Raw genomic sequence first — 15,718 nt, forward strand, 5'->3', positions numbered from 1 at the left:
GCCCATCATGGGTCTATGGGTTTTTTTCTACTTAAAAAAATTAATGGGATTCACATTTTAGAGCAGTTTCAGGTTTATGAAGAATTGAACAGAGATCCTTCTTGGGTGGTTCAGTCAGTTAAGCGTCTGTCTTCGCTTAGGTCATGATCTCGGGGTCCTGGGATTGGCCCATGTCCAGGCTCCCTGCTCAGTGGGGATTCTGTTGCTCCCTCTCCACCTCCACTCCCTCTGCTCATGCTCAATCTCTCTCTCAAACAAATGAATTAAAAAAAATTTTTTTAAAAGATAGATTTATTTATTTATTTATTTGACAGAGAGAGACACAGTGAGAGAGGGAACACAAGCAGGGGGAGTGGGAGAGGGAGAAACAGGCTTCTTGCTGAGCAGGGAGCCCTATGGGGGCTCGATCCCAGGACCCTGGGATCATGACCTGAGCCGAAGGCAGACGCCCAATGACTGAGCCACCCAGGTGCCCCTGAATTTTAAAAATCTTTTTAAAAATTGAGAATTCATCAGTTGCATATAACACCCAGTGCTCATTATATCTCGTGCCCTCCTGAATGCATCTGAAACTAATAATACACTATATGTTAACTAATTGAATTTAAATAAAATAAGTAATAAAATAAAATAAAATAAAATAAATAAAAAATAATTAGGCAGATAATGCAGAGATTTCTTATAGACCCTCTCTCTCCCTGCACAGTTTTCCCCTTAATATCCTGCATTAGTGAGGTACCTCTATTACAGTTGTTGAGGTAATATTGACACATAATTATTAACAAAAGCCTACAGTTTACATTAGGGTTCACTGTTGCTGTTATACATGCTGTGAGTTTTGAAAAATGCACAATGTAATGTATCTACCATTACAGTATCATACAGAACAGTTCACCAGCTTACCCCACCACCCTGGAGTTCCACCTATTTATCCCTTCCTCTCTCCCCTCTGAGCCTCTGGCAACCACCAATCTTTTTACTGTCTCCATATTTTTGCCTTTTCCAGAATGAACAGGCACCCCTCTTAGGTGCATTCTGCATCCCCCTCATTCCAGAGGGTGCTTTATGCAGCTCTGGGCCACCCCCTCAGGACATGGTGACTTCTTGTCTTCTCATACATCCTCTCCCTTTCTTTCTTCATGGCCGTGGATTTTTGTGATCTTAACTGATATGGGGAGGGAGTGTGGGAATGGTCTAGCATGGTGAAGCTGACATCTCCCAGATCCTGGGAGTGGCCTCTGACATTCATTAACTGCCACCAGTAAGTGGTGAGTATGACAGGGAGGTTAGGAAGAGATAAATTTTGGGGTCATTCAAATATAGGTTCATATCCTGGCTTTCTTATTCCAGAGCTGTGGTCCCTTGGGCAATTGATGTGTCTTCTGTGGGATTCAGCTGCCACATCTATAAAATGGGGATCATAGCAGATGCCTTATAAGGTTGGAGTAAAGATTTAACACAAAATGCATAAGCATAGGTGCTGGGTCTATAGGATACATCCAATAAAGGGTAGCTATTCTCATCAAGAACTCAAAATCCAGTGCCAGAGATAGTTGTATCTTCAGCATGACCCATTATGATGAGGTTCATGATAAAGTTAGGAGCAAGGAGTTTTAAACTCACTCAAGAGTCATTGTTTTGGAAGCACTCAGGAATGAGTGATTAAATCTGCTTTGGGAAGAGAATGTCCAGGATGACATTTAAGCTGAATCTTAAAGATAAATAGGCATTTGATGGATGGAGAAGGAAGGAACCAAGATTGGGGCAGAGGGAACATGCCAAGGAATTGCAACTGCACTATCTAGATCATTGCTTTCAACTGGGGTTGAGTTTGCCCTCATGGGAACATTGGTGATGCCTGGAGCCATTTTTGGTTGTCACGACTAAGCAGGCGTAAGCACGACCAAACACCTTATAAGGCACAGAATGCCCCCGCCCCCCAAGCAAAGAATGATCTGGTCTTAAAAATCAAGAGTGCCACAGTTGAGAAACCTTGCATTAGATGTTGGAGAGCCGCTGGAGGCTTGTGAGCACAACCCCCATGACCCTGGTCTCACCCATTCAGCCTTTTATCGGAGGTTCTTGTTTCCAAGTCATTGACTTTGACTCACCCTTCCGAGATCTCCGAGTGTCAGGACTGACTGGGACGTTGTTGGGGCCACAGTCTTGGGGACCTATGGGCAGGTGCTGACCCAAAAGTGGAGGAAGGATGCAACGGACTCCAGGGAAAGGAAGCCAAGAAACTCTGGAAACTGATGATATTTGGAGAATGCAGCCTCCAGTCACCAATGTAGCTGCTCCCCTCTTCGTTTCTCACTATCAATCTGTCCGGGCTTGATCAAGGACCTGTGCCCCCTAAGGGGGCATTGACCCCTTTTTCCCTATTTTTTAAAAAGATTCTTATTTATTTTTTGACAAAGAGAGAGACAGCGAGAGAGGGAACACAAGCAGGGGGGAGTGGGAGAGGGAGAAGCAGGCTTCCCTGCTGAGCAAGGAGCCCGATGTGGGGCTCGATCCCAGGACCCTGGGATCATGACCTGAGCCGAAGGCAGATGCTAAAATGACTGAGCCACCCAGGCGCCCTTCCCTATTTTTTTTATTGAGGTAAAATACTATAACATAAAATTTACCATTTCAGCCATTTTATAGCATACAATTCAGTGGCATTAATTACATTCACAGTGTTGTGAAACCACCACCTCCATCTAGTTCCAGAACTTTCTCATCATCCCCAAAGGAAGTCCTGTGTCCATTAGCAGTCATTTCCCATTCCCCCTCCCCAGCCCTTGGCAAACACTGATACGCTTTAAACACCTGCAAGAATGAATATTCATAGCAGCACTATTCACAATAGTGAAAAAGTGGAAACAAACCAAATGTCCACCAAACGGTGAGTAAATAGACAAAATGTGGTTTATCCATACAATGGAATATTGTTCAACCACAAAAGCAACCAAGTTCTCAGAATGCTACATGCTACAATGTGGATAAACCTCAAAAACAGTATGCTGAATGAAAGAAGTCAGACCCCAAAGGCCATAGAGTGTATGATTTCATTTAGGTGAGTGTCCAGAACAGGCAAATAAGAGACAGAAAGCAGATTAGTGGTTTACAGCACTTTTAAACTTTATATTGCCTAATAAAAAGATCATTTAAAAATGGAAACAAGGGGTGCCTGGGTGGCTCAGTTGTTAAGCATCTGCCTTCAGCTCAGGTCATGATCCCAGGGTCCTGGGATCGAGCCCCGCATCGGGTTCCCTGCTCTGCAGGAAGCCTGCTTCTCCCTCTCCCACTGCCCCTGCTTGTGTTCCCTCTCTCGCTATTTCTCTCTGTCAAATAAATAAATAAATAAATGGAAACAAACTGAGGGTTGCTGGAGTGGTGGGGGGTGGGAGGGATGGGGTGGCTGGGTGATAGACATTGGGGAGGGTATGTGCTATGGTGAACGCTGTGAATTGTGTAAGACTGTTGAATCACAGACCTGTACCTCTGAAACAAATAATACATTATATTTTTTAGAAAAGAAGAAGATAGTAGGAAGGGAAAAATGAAGGGGGGAAATCGGAGGGGGAGATGAACCATGAGAGATTATGGACTCTGAGAAACAGACTGAGGGTTCTAGAGGGGAGGGGGGTCGGGGGATGGGTTAGCCTGGTGATGGGTATTAAAGTGGGCACATATTGCATGGAGCACTGGGTGTTATACACAAACAATGAATCATGGAACAACTACATCAAAAACTAATTATGTAATATATGGTGATTAACATAACAATAAGATAAAATAAAATAAAATAAAAAGTTATTTATAAAGAGACATTGAAATCTCATTAAATTGAGATTATTTCCTGATCGCAGACTATGTACATTTGTGCACTTAGTGTATTGATTTATCATAGGTAGCACTTGCTGTGTTGTGTGTCAGGTCTCATTCCAAGAATAACACATTTATTTCTCATAACAACTCTTTGAAGTAGGCAGGGGGACATGCAGGTACAGAGTGGTGGAGAAACTTACTCAAGTTTACACAGTAAGCAGAACAAGAATTCAAACTCAAGTTGGCTGGGTCCCATGTCCCTTTGTCTGATGGACATGTTTTGTTGCCTTAGAACATACAGACATTACTCATGGGAGCTGGAAAACAACCAGAATGTTATTTCTACTCAGCCTCCTACTTCTGACTCCCTGCATGGGTAACTCCAGAGGAAGAATCTGATTTGTTTTTTTTTTTTTTTTTTTTAAAGATTTTATTTATTTATCTGAGAGAGAGAATGGGAGACAGAGAGCATCAGAGGGGGAGGGTCAGAGGGAGAAGCAGACTCCCTGCTGAGCAGGGAGCCCGATGTGGGACTCGATCCCGGGACTCCAGAATCATGACCTGAGCCGAAGGCAGTTGCTTAACCAACTGAGCCACCCAGGCGCCCCAAAGAGAGAGAGGCAGAGGGAGAAACAGGCTCCCTGCTGAGAAAGGAACCCGATGCGGGACTCGATCCCAGGACCCTGGGATCATGACCTGAGCTGAAGGCAGATGCTTAACCATTTGAGCCACTCAGGCGCCCTTGATTTGTTTTAAGTTAGAGGGGCAAGTTCGTCCAAGGAGTTGTAGCCATGGGGCAGGGATATCTTGTGGTCTCTGAGGCTATGAGAATAGGATTTATCAGAAGGGAGTAGGAGAACACAGTGACAACGGCTGGAAGCTCCAGTGGAGGAATATTTTCATTTTGGGAGGCAACCCAGAAGGATATGTGAAAGGCATAGTCTTTGGAGACAGCCAGTCATGGGCTCAAGTCTTAGCTCTGCCATTTTGACAGCTTCGCCTTGAGCAAGTTGCCCAACCTCTATGCACACCAATATTCTCAATGAGTATGCTCAAGATACTCAAAATGCAGGTGATAAAAACAGCACCTCCCTTACTAGGTTAATGAGAGGGTTAAATCATCAGAGGCACAGAGTGAGAACTCAGTCAGTGTGTTAACCTTAAAAATAAAAACTGCCAGTTACTGTATCAGCAAAAGATGTGTTTATTTGGGAATAAAAGAGAATCACAATCCAGCACAAACAAGCCACCGAAAAACCAAAGGCAGGTTGGGGGAACAAAGGAAAGGTAGACTTTTTAAGGAGAAAACGGGTAAGTCAAGAAGGTTGTTATAAAAAGTCCATTAGAATAAACTGAGAGTTAAAAGAATAGTGGCTTCTCACTGGGACAACTGTTAGGGGTGGGGAGTAGTGTCCACACCCAAGGTCAAGTCCACCTCTTCCTATCTGGTTGTCCAGTTTGCAATCCACCAGGAGGGGCAGGATGTGAGGGCTCTCCTTGCTGAAACCTCCCAATGCATTTTAGTGAGGTTTCCCTCTACTAATTTTCACAAATGTCAGCTGTCATTGATCATGGGCAGCCTCCTGAGCAGGTCCAGGTATGGTGAAAGCCTTTCTCCATCCAGTAGCTGACCTCTCTCTGTCACACTTCACCCCAGGCAGCTTCCATGCAGAGAGGCAATTTCTCAGTGGTGACTGAATTCATCCTCGTGGGTTTCTCCACCTTCCCCCACCTTCAGCTAATGTTCTTCTTGCTGTTCCTGTTGATGTACCTGTTCACACTGCTGGGGAACCTGCTCATCTTGACCACTGTGTGGAATGAGCGCAGCCTGCACACGCCCATGTACCTCTTCCTGTGTGCCTTGTCCATCTCCGAGATCCTCTACACCTTGGCCATCACCCCACGCCTGCTGGCCGACCTGCTCTCCACATGCTACACCATTGCCTTTGCAGCCTGTGTCAGCCAGATGTTCTTCTCCTTCATGTTCGGCTTCACCCACTCCTTCCTGCTCACCGTCATGGGCTATGACCGCTATGTGGCCATCTGCCAGCCCCTGCGTTACAACGTGCTCATGAGCCCCCGTGGCTGTGCCTTCCTGGTGGCCTGGTCCTGGGTTGGTGGCTCGGTCATGGGGCTGGTGGTGACCATGGCCGTTTTCTGCCTCAACTTCTGTGGACCCAATGAGATCCACCATTTTGCTTGCCATGTGCCACCACTGTTGAAGCTGGCCTGTGGAACTAATGTACCAATAGTGGTCCTGGGCGTGGGTCTGGTGTGCATCACTGCCCTGCTGGGCTGCTTTCTCCTCATCCTCCTCTCGTATGCCTTCATCGTGGCTGCCATCCTGAAGATCCCCTCAGCTAAGGGTCGGCACAAAGCCTTCTCCACCTGTGCCTCCCACCTCACTGTGGTGGTCGTGCACTATGGCTTTGCTTCTGTCATCTACCTCAAGCCCAAGGCTCCCCAGTCTCTGGAAGGAGACACCCTGATGGGCATCACCTACACGGTCCTCACACCCTTCCTCAGCCCCATCATCTTTAGTCTCAGGAACAAGGAGCTGAAGACTGCCATGAAGAAGACTTTCCTCAGCAAACTCTACCCAGAAAAAATATGATGATCTGGGAAGAATTACTTGGAAACAGCTAAATTGTGTTATCAGATGCTACCATTAGAAATGGCACCCTGTTACATATAATGTATTATTTGTTTCAGAGGTACAGATCTGTGATTCAACAGTCTTGCACAATTCACAGTGCTCACCATAGCACATACCCTCCCCAATGTCTATCACCCAGCCACCCCATCCCCCCCCCCCCCCCCCCCTCCCGCACAAAAAAAAAAAAAAAAAGAAGAAGAAGAAGAAGAAGATAGCAGGAAGGGAAGAATGAAGTGGGGGAAATCGGAGGGGGAGATGAACCATGAGAGACGATGGACTCTGAAAAACAAACTGAGGGTTCTACAGGGGAGGTCGGTGGGAGGATGGGTTAGCCTGGTGATGGGTATTAAAGAGGGCACGTTCTGCATGGAGCACTGGGTGTTATACACAAATAATGAATCGTGGAACACTACATCAAAAACTAATGATGTAATGTAAGGTGATTAACATAACATAAAAAAAAAGAAATGGCACCCTGTAAACATGTGATAACCTAAATTTATCTGATGCTTTCAGGTTTACAAGTACCCTTGAAGGCAATGGTTAATCAGCATTAAGAGTGTATTAAGATGTATGAGATGATGACACACAGAGAAAATCAGATTTCATGATTCTTACCTGCTGCAGGACACTTTATCAGGCAGCATCAAACATAGGATCTGTTCTTCTCCTGCCAGAAGCCAGGGTGGTCTAATTACTCCCATGATCATTAATCCATATTATGAAGAAAAATGGAAGATGTCGGGTCTCCACCTTCTACTAGGCAGCAATGGGTACCTACAGCATGGATTTTGCAAGGCTACAAAAGACTAAGCTAGATTATAACAAAGGAGAACAAAGCACCCAAAATTTCGGCATTACACAGATCTGTGCAATAGCAGTTAGAAACAGTAATAAAGCAGACTCACACACACACACACACACACACACACACACAAAATCAAGGAAACCTCTGCATTGCAAGTGTGCATCTTAAGCAGCTGCAGAGAAACAGAGACATCTCCACAATAAGTTCAAGGAAAAAGTCCCACCGTGAGAAATTCCCTGTTGTGTTAGAGAGTGATGTGGCACACAGGCCAGTGGGGAGCTCTTTGTTGGGCCACAATGAGTGCAGAGTCCAGGATAAAGGCATATCTCATGATCAGACCGGCTTAATGTTTCCCTGTGGGCATGAGGGGGGGATTTAAGGTTGACCATACTACATAATTTATATGTATTTATAATTTGTTGAAAATATGTATATTTAAGAGAATGACAAATACTGTATAATATCACTTATATGCAAAACCTAAAAAAGCTGAACTCGTGAAAACAGAGTAAAATTGTTGGTTACCAGGGACTGAGGGGGGTTTGGGGAGATGTTGTTTAAGGGTACAAATTTGCAACCAGTAGATAAATAAGTCCTGGAGGTCTCACCCATAGCATAGTGATTATGGATAACAATACTGTACCAGTAACTTAAAAGTTGCTAAGAGACTAGATCTTAGTTGTTCCCACCACAAAAATGAAATGGTAATTATGTGACATGATAGAGGTATTAGCTAATGCTATAGTAGTAATCATATTGCAATATGTAAATATATCAAATCAACACATAGTACACCTTAAACTTACACAATGTTATGCGTCAATTATATCTCAATAAAAAAATGTTTTCTTTAGGCACCTGGCTGGCTCAGTTGGTAGAGCCTGTGACTTGATTTCAGGGTTGTGAGTTTCAGCCCTATGTTGGGTGTAGAGATTACTTATAAATGAAATTTTTAAAAAAGTTTTCCTTAAATTGTTTCTGAATATGAACTTATGAATTATTTTAAAAGGCAATTTATCATAATACTTAATGGACATTAGTTTATTGTGATACTGTTTTACACAACAACACATGTAATTAAAATACACAAGCAATAAATTAGTCAAATTAGCCAAAACTAAAAAAAAAGAAAATATGTTTATTCATGTTTAAGTTGAATAGTAAATTATTCTTCATTTGTCCTAAAGTTGAATTCAATTTTTCTCTGTAACTTGAGCAATAAAAATATCCCATGTTATCATGAAGTGGGAGGATGTAGGAAACAATTTCAGTCAAAAGTGGGAAACCCAGACCATCTTCCTTTGCAGAATGTACACTGCACTGCATATTTCCTGTTACCCCTCATGTACATTATCTCATTATAGCCTCACAATGAGGGATCAGGGCAGATAAATTCACATAAAGCAGGGCTTTATGTACACTCTGCACACAGGTGACCCCCAAATTCTTATCTTCATCCCTATCCAACTGCCTACGCCATATCTCCACATGGATATCTAGTAGGCTTCTCAAACTTAGTGTGTCCAAAACTTAACTCTTGGAAGTTCTCATTGTCGTTATCATTATCTCTCTCTCTCTGTCTGTCTGTCTCTCTCTCACACACACACACAATTCTTCCACAATCTTTCTATCTCAGGAAACAGCAACTCGATCTTAATTCCCTGAAAACATTTCTGCTCAAAAATCATAGAGCCCTTCTCTGACCATACCACACAAAATAGAAACACCCTGGCCATGTCCTATGTCTCTTGATCTGCGTTATCTGACACGTGCTTATTACCACCTGCATATATCTGCTTGTTGGATATTGTCTGTCTCTGCCCCCAGAATGTTGTTTGAGGTAGTCAGGGACTCTCGGCCCATTTTGCAAACTGCTATATGCCTACACAGTATATGTAAGTTCTCAAATATTTGTTGAATAAATCAATTTAGAAGAATGATGGCAAATGAATGTAACTGTGAGGTACATTTTTGTCTATCCAAGCAGAAGTCCAAAAAAATTTTCAAGTTTGTTAACACTGTTGCAGTGGGGTGGGGAAATTGGCTCTCATACATTGCTCTTTGTGCTTAGGCAGCTCACTTCCTCTCTCTGAGCCTACCCTGAAAGAATGCACAGCATCTACCTTCTAAGATAGTTTTAAGACTGAAGTAAGACATTGGGGTGCCTGGGTGGCTCAGTTGGTTAAGCAACTGCTTTCGGCTCAGGTCATGATCCTGGAGTCCCAGGATCGAGTCCTGCATCGGGCTCCCTGCTCAGCAGGGAGTCTGCTTCTCCCTCTGACCCTCCTCCCTCTCATGCTCTCTCTCTATCATTCTCTCTCTCTCTCAATAAATAAATAAAACTCTTTAAAAAAAAAAAAAGACTGAAGTAAGACAATGCTTGTGAAGGGCTTAGCATGGTGCCTGGCACAAGGATATCCACAGTACTTAGGATGGCCTTATAATTTCAAGTTTTGTTTGATGAGCTTGGGATCAGGGAGAGAGGTGTGAGTTGAGGCAATGACCAATTGGAGCCATCAACTTTGATGTATCCATCTTTGTTATCAGTGCTGCAGAAGGAGTAGGTCTTCAGTGGAGAGGATTGGGGTCCAGCAGGGGGCACCATTGGGAGAAGTGCTGCTCCAACTAAACTTCCTGATCTAACCCTCTTCTCCCAGAATTTTCTTCTCCTGGAATATCCTCCTCTCTATGGCTCCTAGCCTCCATGAATGGTCCCCATGACTCATCACCATGGCAACAGCTAATGGCACTAGAGATTGGTGAAACCTAGGTCTCTCAAGAGATAAAAAGATGCTCTGAATTGCAAACAGGCCTGTGCAGTGGTTAAGTGATGAAGCAAAGTGGCGTTGGTTAAATCACATCCCATCTCTTGGCCTCAGTTTCTTATCGTTAAAATGGGTTTAATAATAATGTAGTCATCCCTTAGCATAGTTCTGAGAATTAAATATCATCTATGTAGGGCAATTGACAATGACTGGCATGCAATGGCACTCAATTAATAAGAACTTTTTAAGACCTGTTCAATAATTATTTGCAACCTTCTGTGTCTCAAATGCTGTGCTAGTTTTGGTAGTATGGAGATGGGTCCATTGCTATTCCCTGTCTTTGAAGAGTTTCTAGGTTCTTGATGGAATGACACACAGAAATACCAGGGCTCTCACCAAGATATGGACCAAGCACTAACGGCCACCAAAAGGGGCATGACTCTCACCAGTGCTCCCCAGAGGACACTTGGAAGTTTATGGAGAATTTTTGGTTATTACAGCTGAAGGAGGGTGAGATGCTCTACAATATCTAGTGGGTGAAGGCCAGGGATGCTGTTCAACATCCTACAATGCACAGAACAGCCCCTACCACAAAGAATGAGCCATCCCCAAATGTCAATAGTACCAGTGATGACAAACCTTGTTGTATTTATTCAACAGTTATTGAGCATCTACTGTGCGCCAGGCACTTTTTTAGATGCCACTAGGGATACAATGTTAAACTGATTAAACATAACCCCTGATTTCAGTGCTTGTACTTGAGAGAGAAAGACGTGGATATTAAGCAAATAATCAACCTAGTGAATATATACGATAAACTGTGATAAATGCTATGAAGAAAAAGAAAGAAGTTGCTATGATAAGAGTTGCTTATAATAGGGGTGGTAACTTAGTATGGGGAAATCAGGAAAGGCTTTCCTGAGGACATGGCATTTAAGGTCAGACCTAAGGATGTGTAAGAGTAAGGGGAGGGTGTTCCAGGTAGAAGCAACAGCCTATGCAAAGTTCCTGAGGTCCTAGCATGCTTGATTTATTACAGAACAGCCAAGGGGCTAGTGGGGCTGGAGAGCAGGGGAGGGCTGAGGGATAGAATTGGAGATGAAGCAGTGATCCAACCACACTAGAGTTTGTACTGTATCTCAAGAGTATACAAACAGACTGGTGATTTTTCAGATTTTCCCTTTAGAAAGATCCCTCTGGCCTCTGGACAGAGATAGCCTGGGGTGGGGGTGAGGGGGAGGAGGAGGAGGAGGAAAACACCCTTGAGTAAGGAGCTGACAAGGCAAGGGGGTCAAGGTCAACATTGGAGGAGAACAGAACAATAGAGGTGAAGGCAGTAAATTGCATCTCTTAAGCTGGCCTTTGCCTCCAGCAATTAACATTGAAACACTCCAATTAGTGCAGGGAGGGAAGGGTCCCCTAAAGTCTGGAGATGTCCCCAACAACAGCCCTTCTCTGTGCTCCAGGCCTTTTAATCACCTCTCTGGGCTCTGGCTCTGCCTTGGGGGATACCAAAGAATGTGGCACAAAGGGGACCATTAGCAAGGAATGGCAAACAGTTAAGAATGGAGGGGGTGGGGGGAACTTCAGAAAGTGGGAGCTGAATACTAAAGGGGAGGTGGGACAGGACCCCTGGGTGTGGGGACCAGTCCTGGTCAGCACTAGTGAGCAGAGGGGTGGGGGGCTGTCTCTACCTCTGTGATGTCAAGGATCATCACCTAAGATCCTGCTGTGTTTACATTGACTTTCTGGCATATATTCCTATTCCTATTCCTATTTTCTGTCACCAGATAAGTTAATGATGGCTTCTATTTTTTGGTCCTTTTCAGGAAAAATAAATGCAAGGCTATTGGGGGTGGGGCAAGGCAGGGAGAGTCTAGCAGGGCAGGGACTAGGGTCAGGCAAGTGAGGCATTCACCTTGACCACCAAATTTAAGGGGCCACCAAAAAATTCAGTGATCTAGATAGATCATATTTAATGCAGCATTTTAAAAGTCAAAATTAATGCAAAAAATTTATGATGAACAGCACATCAACATTTTAAATAAAGATGGGATGCAACGCTGTGCTTTCGTAGTCCTGCCTCAAACATCTGTCCTGACCCAGCCCTTGGAGTTTAGAATACGTCACTTACAGAAACAACATACATTCACTAAGTTCAGTTTCTCTGGTTGTTTTACATTTTCAAAACAACTAATACTAAATAAAGCAAAGGACTAAACACATGGTTTATTTAAATTTCAGAATGCGTTGACATTGGTCAATCAAACTAGAGTAAGTTGATTTTCTGATGACCACAGGGAGCCACACTGACACTTCTTGGATATAATCCAGAAGCCATTTTTGCCATCAGCTCTTTCAAATTCACAGTCTCTTACCCATTTCCCAGGCCAACCAGTATACTCCAAGATGTCTCTGGATCTGTGACCAGACAAATTCTGGCTACACCCCAAGACTTGTGCTGGTCACTTAAACATACCTTGTATATGACAACTCTAAGAGGGGCGGCTCTTACTATCTGGGACTGTTTCTCATTTTGTAAGGGAGGCAAAGGATGTTGCCAAATATTGCTAATTAACTACCTCGAATCTTCTCAATATAACCCAGGAACCTGGCTTCAAAAGGGGTCAGAGTTTCTTTTTTCTTATAGAAAATTTATTTAATTTTTTGTGGAATTCAATTCAATTTATTTATTTATTTATTTTTATTATTATTATGTTCATATAGCCAGCATATAGCACATCATTACTTTTTGATGTAGTGTTCAACAATTCGTTAGTTGCGTATAACACCCAGTGCTCACCACCACACGTGCCCTGCTTAATACCCATCACCCAGTTACCCCACCCCCACCCCCTCCCTTCTGTAACCCTCAGTTTGGTTCCGAGTTTTTTTAGAGCAAACAATTTGGTGTTTGAACATGACAATATTTTCTATATTAATACATCTATTAATGAAAACCAAAACCAGAAATGCTACAGCCAGTTTTGTCAAGCTTATAACGTGTCTCTCCCATCCTTTCACACTGGGTGTTTCTTCCTAACCTTCCCACCCCCCCCAGAACAGCATATCTCCAGTTCTGCCTCATTTCATTAGTGCTTGCTAAAATTGGTCCCTCCTTTCCAATACAGGTCTTCATCCCTTCTTGGAACACACTGGCTTCCTCTCCTTGTAACCCCTGAGAAATGTATGCTTCTGATCCCCAGTTCCAACTTAAAGAATTCTAGTTTTTCCACTTCAGGGGCAAGAACTTTAACCAATGGATTTAATCTCTTTATATCTCTGTTTCCTCGTCTTCAAAATGGAGCTAATAATATGATCTTCCTTGTGAAGTAAAAGAACTGCTGTGTATTAAATCATTTAAGACTGTACCTATCAGTAGTCATCAGGGAAAATCAAATCAAAACCACAATAAGATACCACTAGAATGGTTATGATCAAAAAGTTAGATATGTTAGTGTTGGCAAGGATGTAGAGAAACTGGGACCCTCACACACTGCTGGTGGGGATGTAAGATGATGCAGCCACTTTGGAAAACAGTCTAGCAGTTCCTCAAATGATTTAGCATAGAGTTACCATACGATCCCTCAATTCCACTCCTAGGTATATACCCCCCCCAATGAAAATGTAGAAAATGTATGTCCACGCAGAAACTTGAACATGAATGTTTATTGCAGCATTACTCATTATAGCCAAAAGTCAGAAACAGACCAAATATCTATCAACAGATGAATGGATAAACAAAGTGCAGTCTATCCAAACAATGGGATATCATTCAGCCATAAAAAGGAATGAAACACTGGTTCATGCTACCATGTGAGTGAACCTTGAAAACATGCTAAGTGAAAGAAGCCAAACACAAAAATATCAATATTGTATGACCCTTTATAAAAAAATGTCCAGAACAGGCAAATCTATAAAGACAGTGGATTAGTAGCTGCTTAAGCCTGGAGGGGAGGGAGGAAAGAGGGATGACAGCTAAATGGTACAAGGTTTTATTTGGAGGTGATGAAAATGTTCTAAATTGACTGCAGTGATGATTACATATATCTTTAAGTGGTTGAATTATATGGTATGTGAAGTACATCTCCATAGAGCTGTTTTTTAAAAGACCACACCTAGCTGATGATAAATGGCCCCCAAAATGGGAAAAAAAATGGAAGCTGTTATCACCATAACTATTAATAAGGAAAGAAGGAAGGAAGGAAGGAAGGAAGGAAGGAAGGAAGGAAGGAAGGAAGGAAGGAAGGAAGGAAAGAAGGAAAGAAGGAAGGAAAAGAAAGGAAGGAAGGAAGGAAGAAAGAGAGAGAGAAAGAAAAAAAGAAAGTTACTTTTGTTTCCAACTCAAATATCTGGCTCTATCTTTGAGCTAAAGATTCTGTAGAGCAGGGGTTTCCAAACTGTCATCATCAGACCAGCAGCCTCAGCACCGAGAGTTTGTTAGAAATACAGATTTTAGAGCCCTTTCACAGATGTGTCAAATCAAACACTTTGGAGGGGGGCCCAGCAGCCTGTGACCTAACCAGCCCTCCAGGTGACTGTGATGTGTCCCCATCTTGGAGACCCATTACCCCAGAGGACTCACTGGGCTGACTCCATACTGCATCCCTGCACCTTGCTGGCTTTGCGACCCTGAGCAAGTCCCAAACCTCACTTTGCCCATTTCCTCATTTAAAAATGTGGCAGAACCCCAAGGGGCTGCCTGACTCTGCCTGAGCACCTCCCTTGAAGCAGGACCCAGCCTGTGGATGCTTCCCCTTAATATATCTGACTCCACAACACATGAAAGAGAAATGGATATTTATTGAGGATTTCAAGGGAGTCTGGGAAGGGGAATTTACATCAGGCACTTGATGGCAACTTCATAAACCTTATAAAATGCCCATTTACATGCCCGTTCTTTCCTCAAACTTCTTCGCCAGTCACTGGGCCCATCACCTCCTTTATGTCCTGGTCAGTTTCCAGCAACTGGTTTTTCCTCCTGTCCCAGTCCTTTCCCTCAGCCCAGTCCTCACTTCCTTAGTCCTCTCCCACATCTTTGCACCACCTGTCCACACATATCTTTTCTCCCAAGAAGAAATTCAGATTGCCTCTCTTTCTTTCTGTAATTTGCATACTCAGTCATTCGGCTCAGCCAACAAAGGCAACACTTGGGGGAGACACCTTTCCACCAAAAATGTGAAGAACGAAAAAAATGAACAATCATTTTCTTCATCAAAAATGCTTTCTTTTCCTCAACATGGTATTCAGAACGAGAGCAATGATGTGTCTGGAGCAGAGGACAATGCTCAGCACACAGTAGGTGCCCAATCACAATTTATGTATTTTGGGCAAAGCAAGTGTCCCTCATTCACATATTTGTGATAAACAATGCACATAAGCTTCCCAACACAGCGATGTGGGCATGACGCCTCCACCCGCCACCCCCAGCCACCCTCAGGCACAGGAACCAGGAGGAAGCTGACATACATGATCAATATTGGGGAGGTTGTGACCCCAGTGAATCCAGGAGGAATGAGGTCACTGAGACTGGGGGAAAGGAGAGAAAACACACCTAGAATTTAGAGTACTTGCCAAGAAGGCAGGTGGGGGAATTCACATAGAAGAATCACCACCAGGTGCACCCGGGTGGCTCAGTCGGTTAAGCATCTGCCTTCGGCTCAGGTCATGATC

The 15,718-nt window shown here is 43.5% G+C and overlaps 1 protein-coding gene across 1 annotated transcript; it reads left to right on the forward strand.

The window, feature by feature from the left end:
* Positions 1-5,482: 5,482 nt before the first annotated feature.
* Positions 5,483-6,430, forward strand: LOC116637074 (olfactory receptor 10H1-like). The gene has a single exon (XM_032412273.1). The coding sequence runs from the start codon at positions 5,483-5,485 to the stop codon at positions 6,428-6,430; it is 948 nt and encodes a 315-aa protein (XP_032268164.1).
* The last annotated feature ends 9,288 nt before the right edge of the window (positions 6,431-15,718 follow it).

The sequence above is a fragment of the Phoca vitulina genome, unplaced genomic scaffold, assembly GCF_004348235.1.
Source record: "Phoca vitulina isolate PV1807 unplaced genomic scaffold, GSC_HSeal_1.0 scaffold13, whole genome shotgun sequence".
Classification (NCBI taxonomy): Eukaryota; Metazoa; Chordata; class Mammalia; order Carnivora; family Phocidae; genus Phoca; species Phoca vitulina.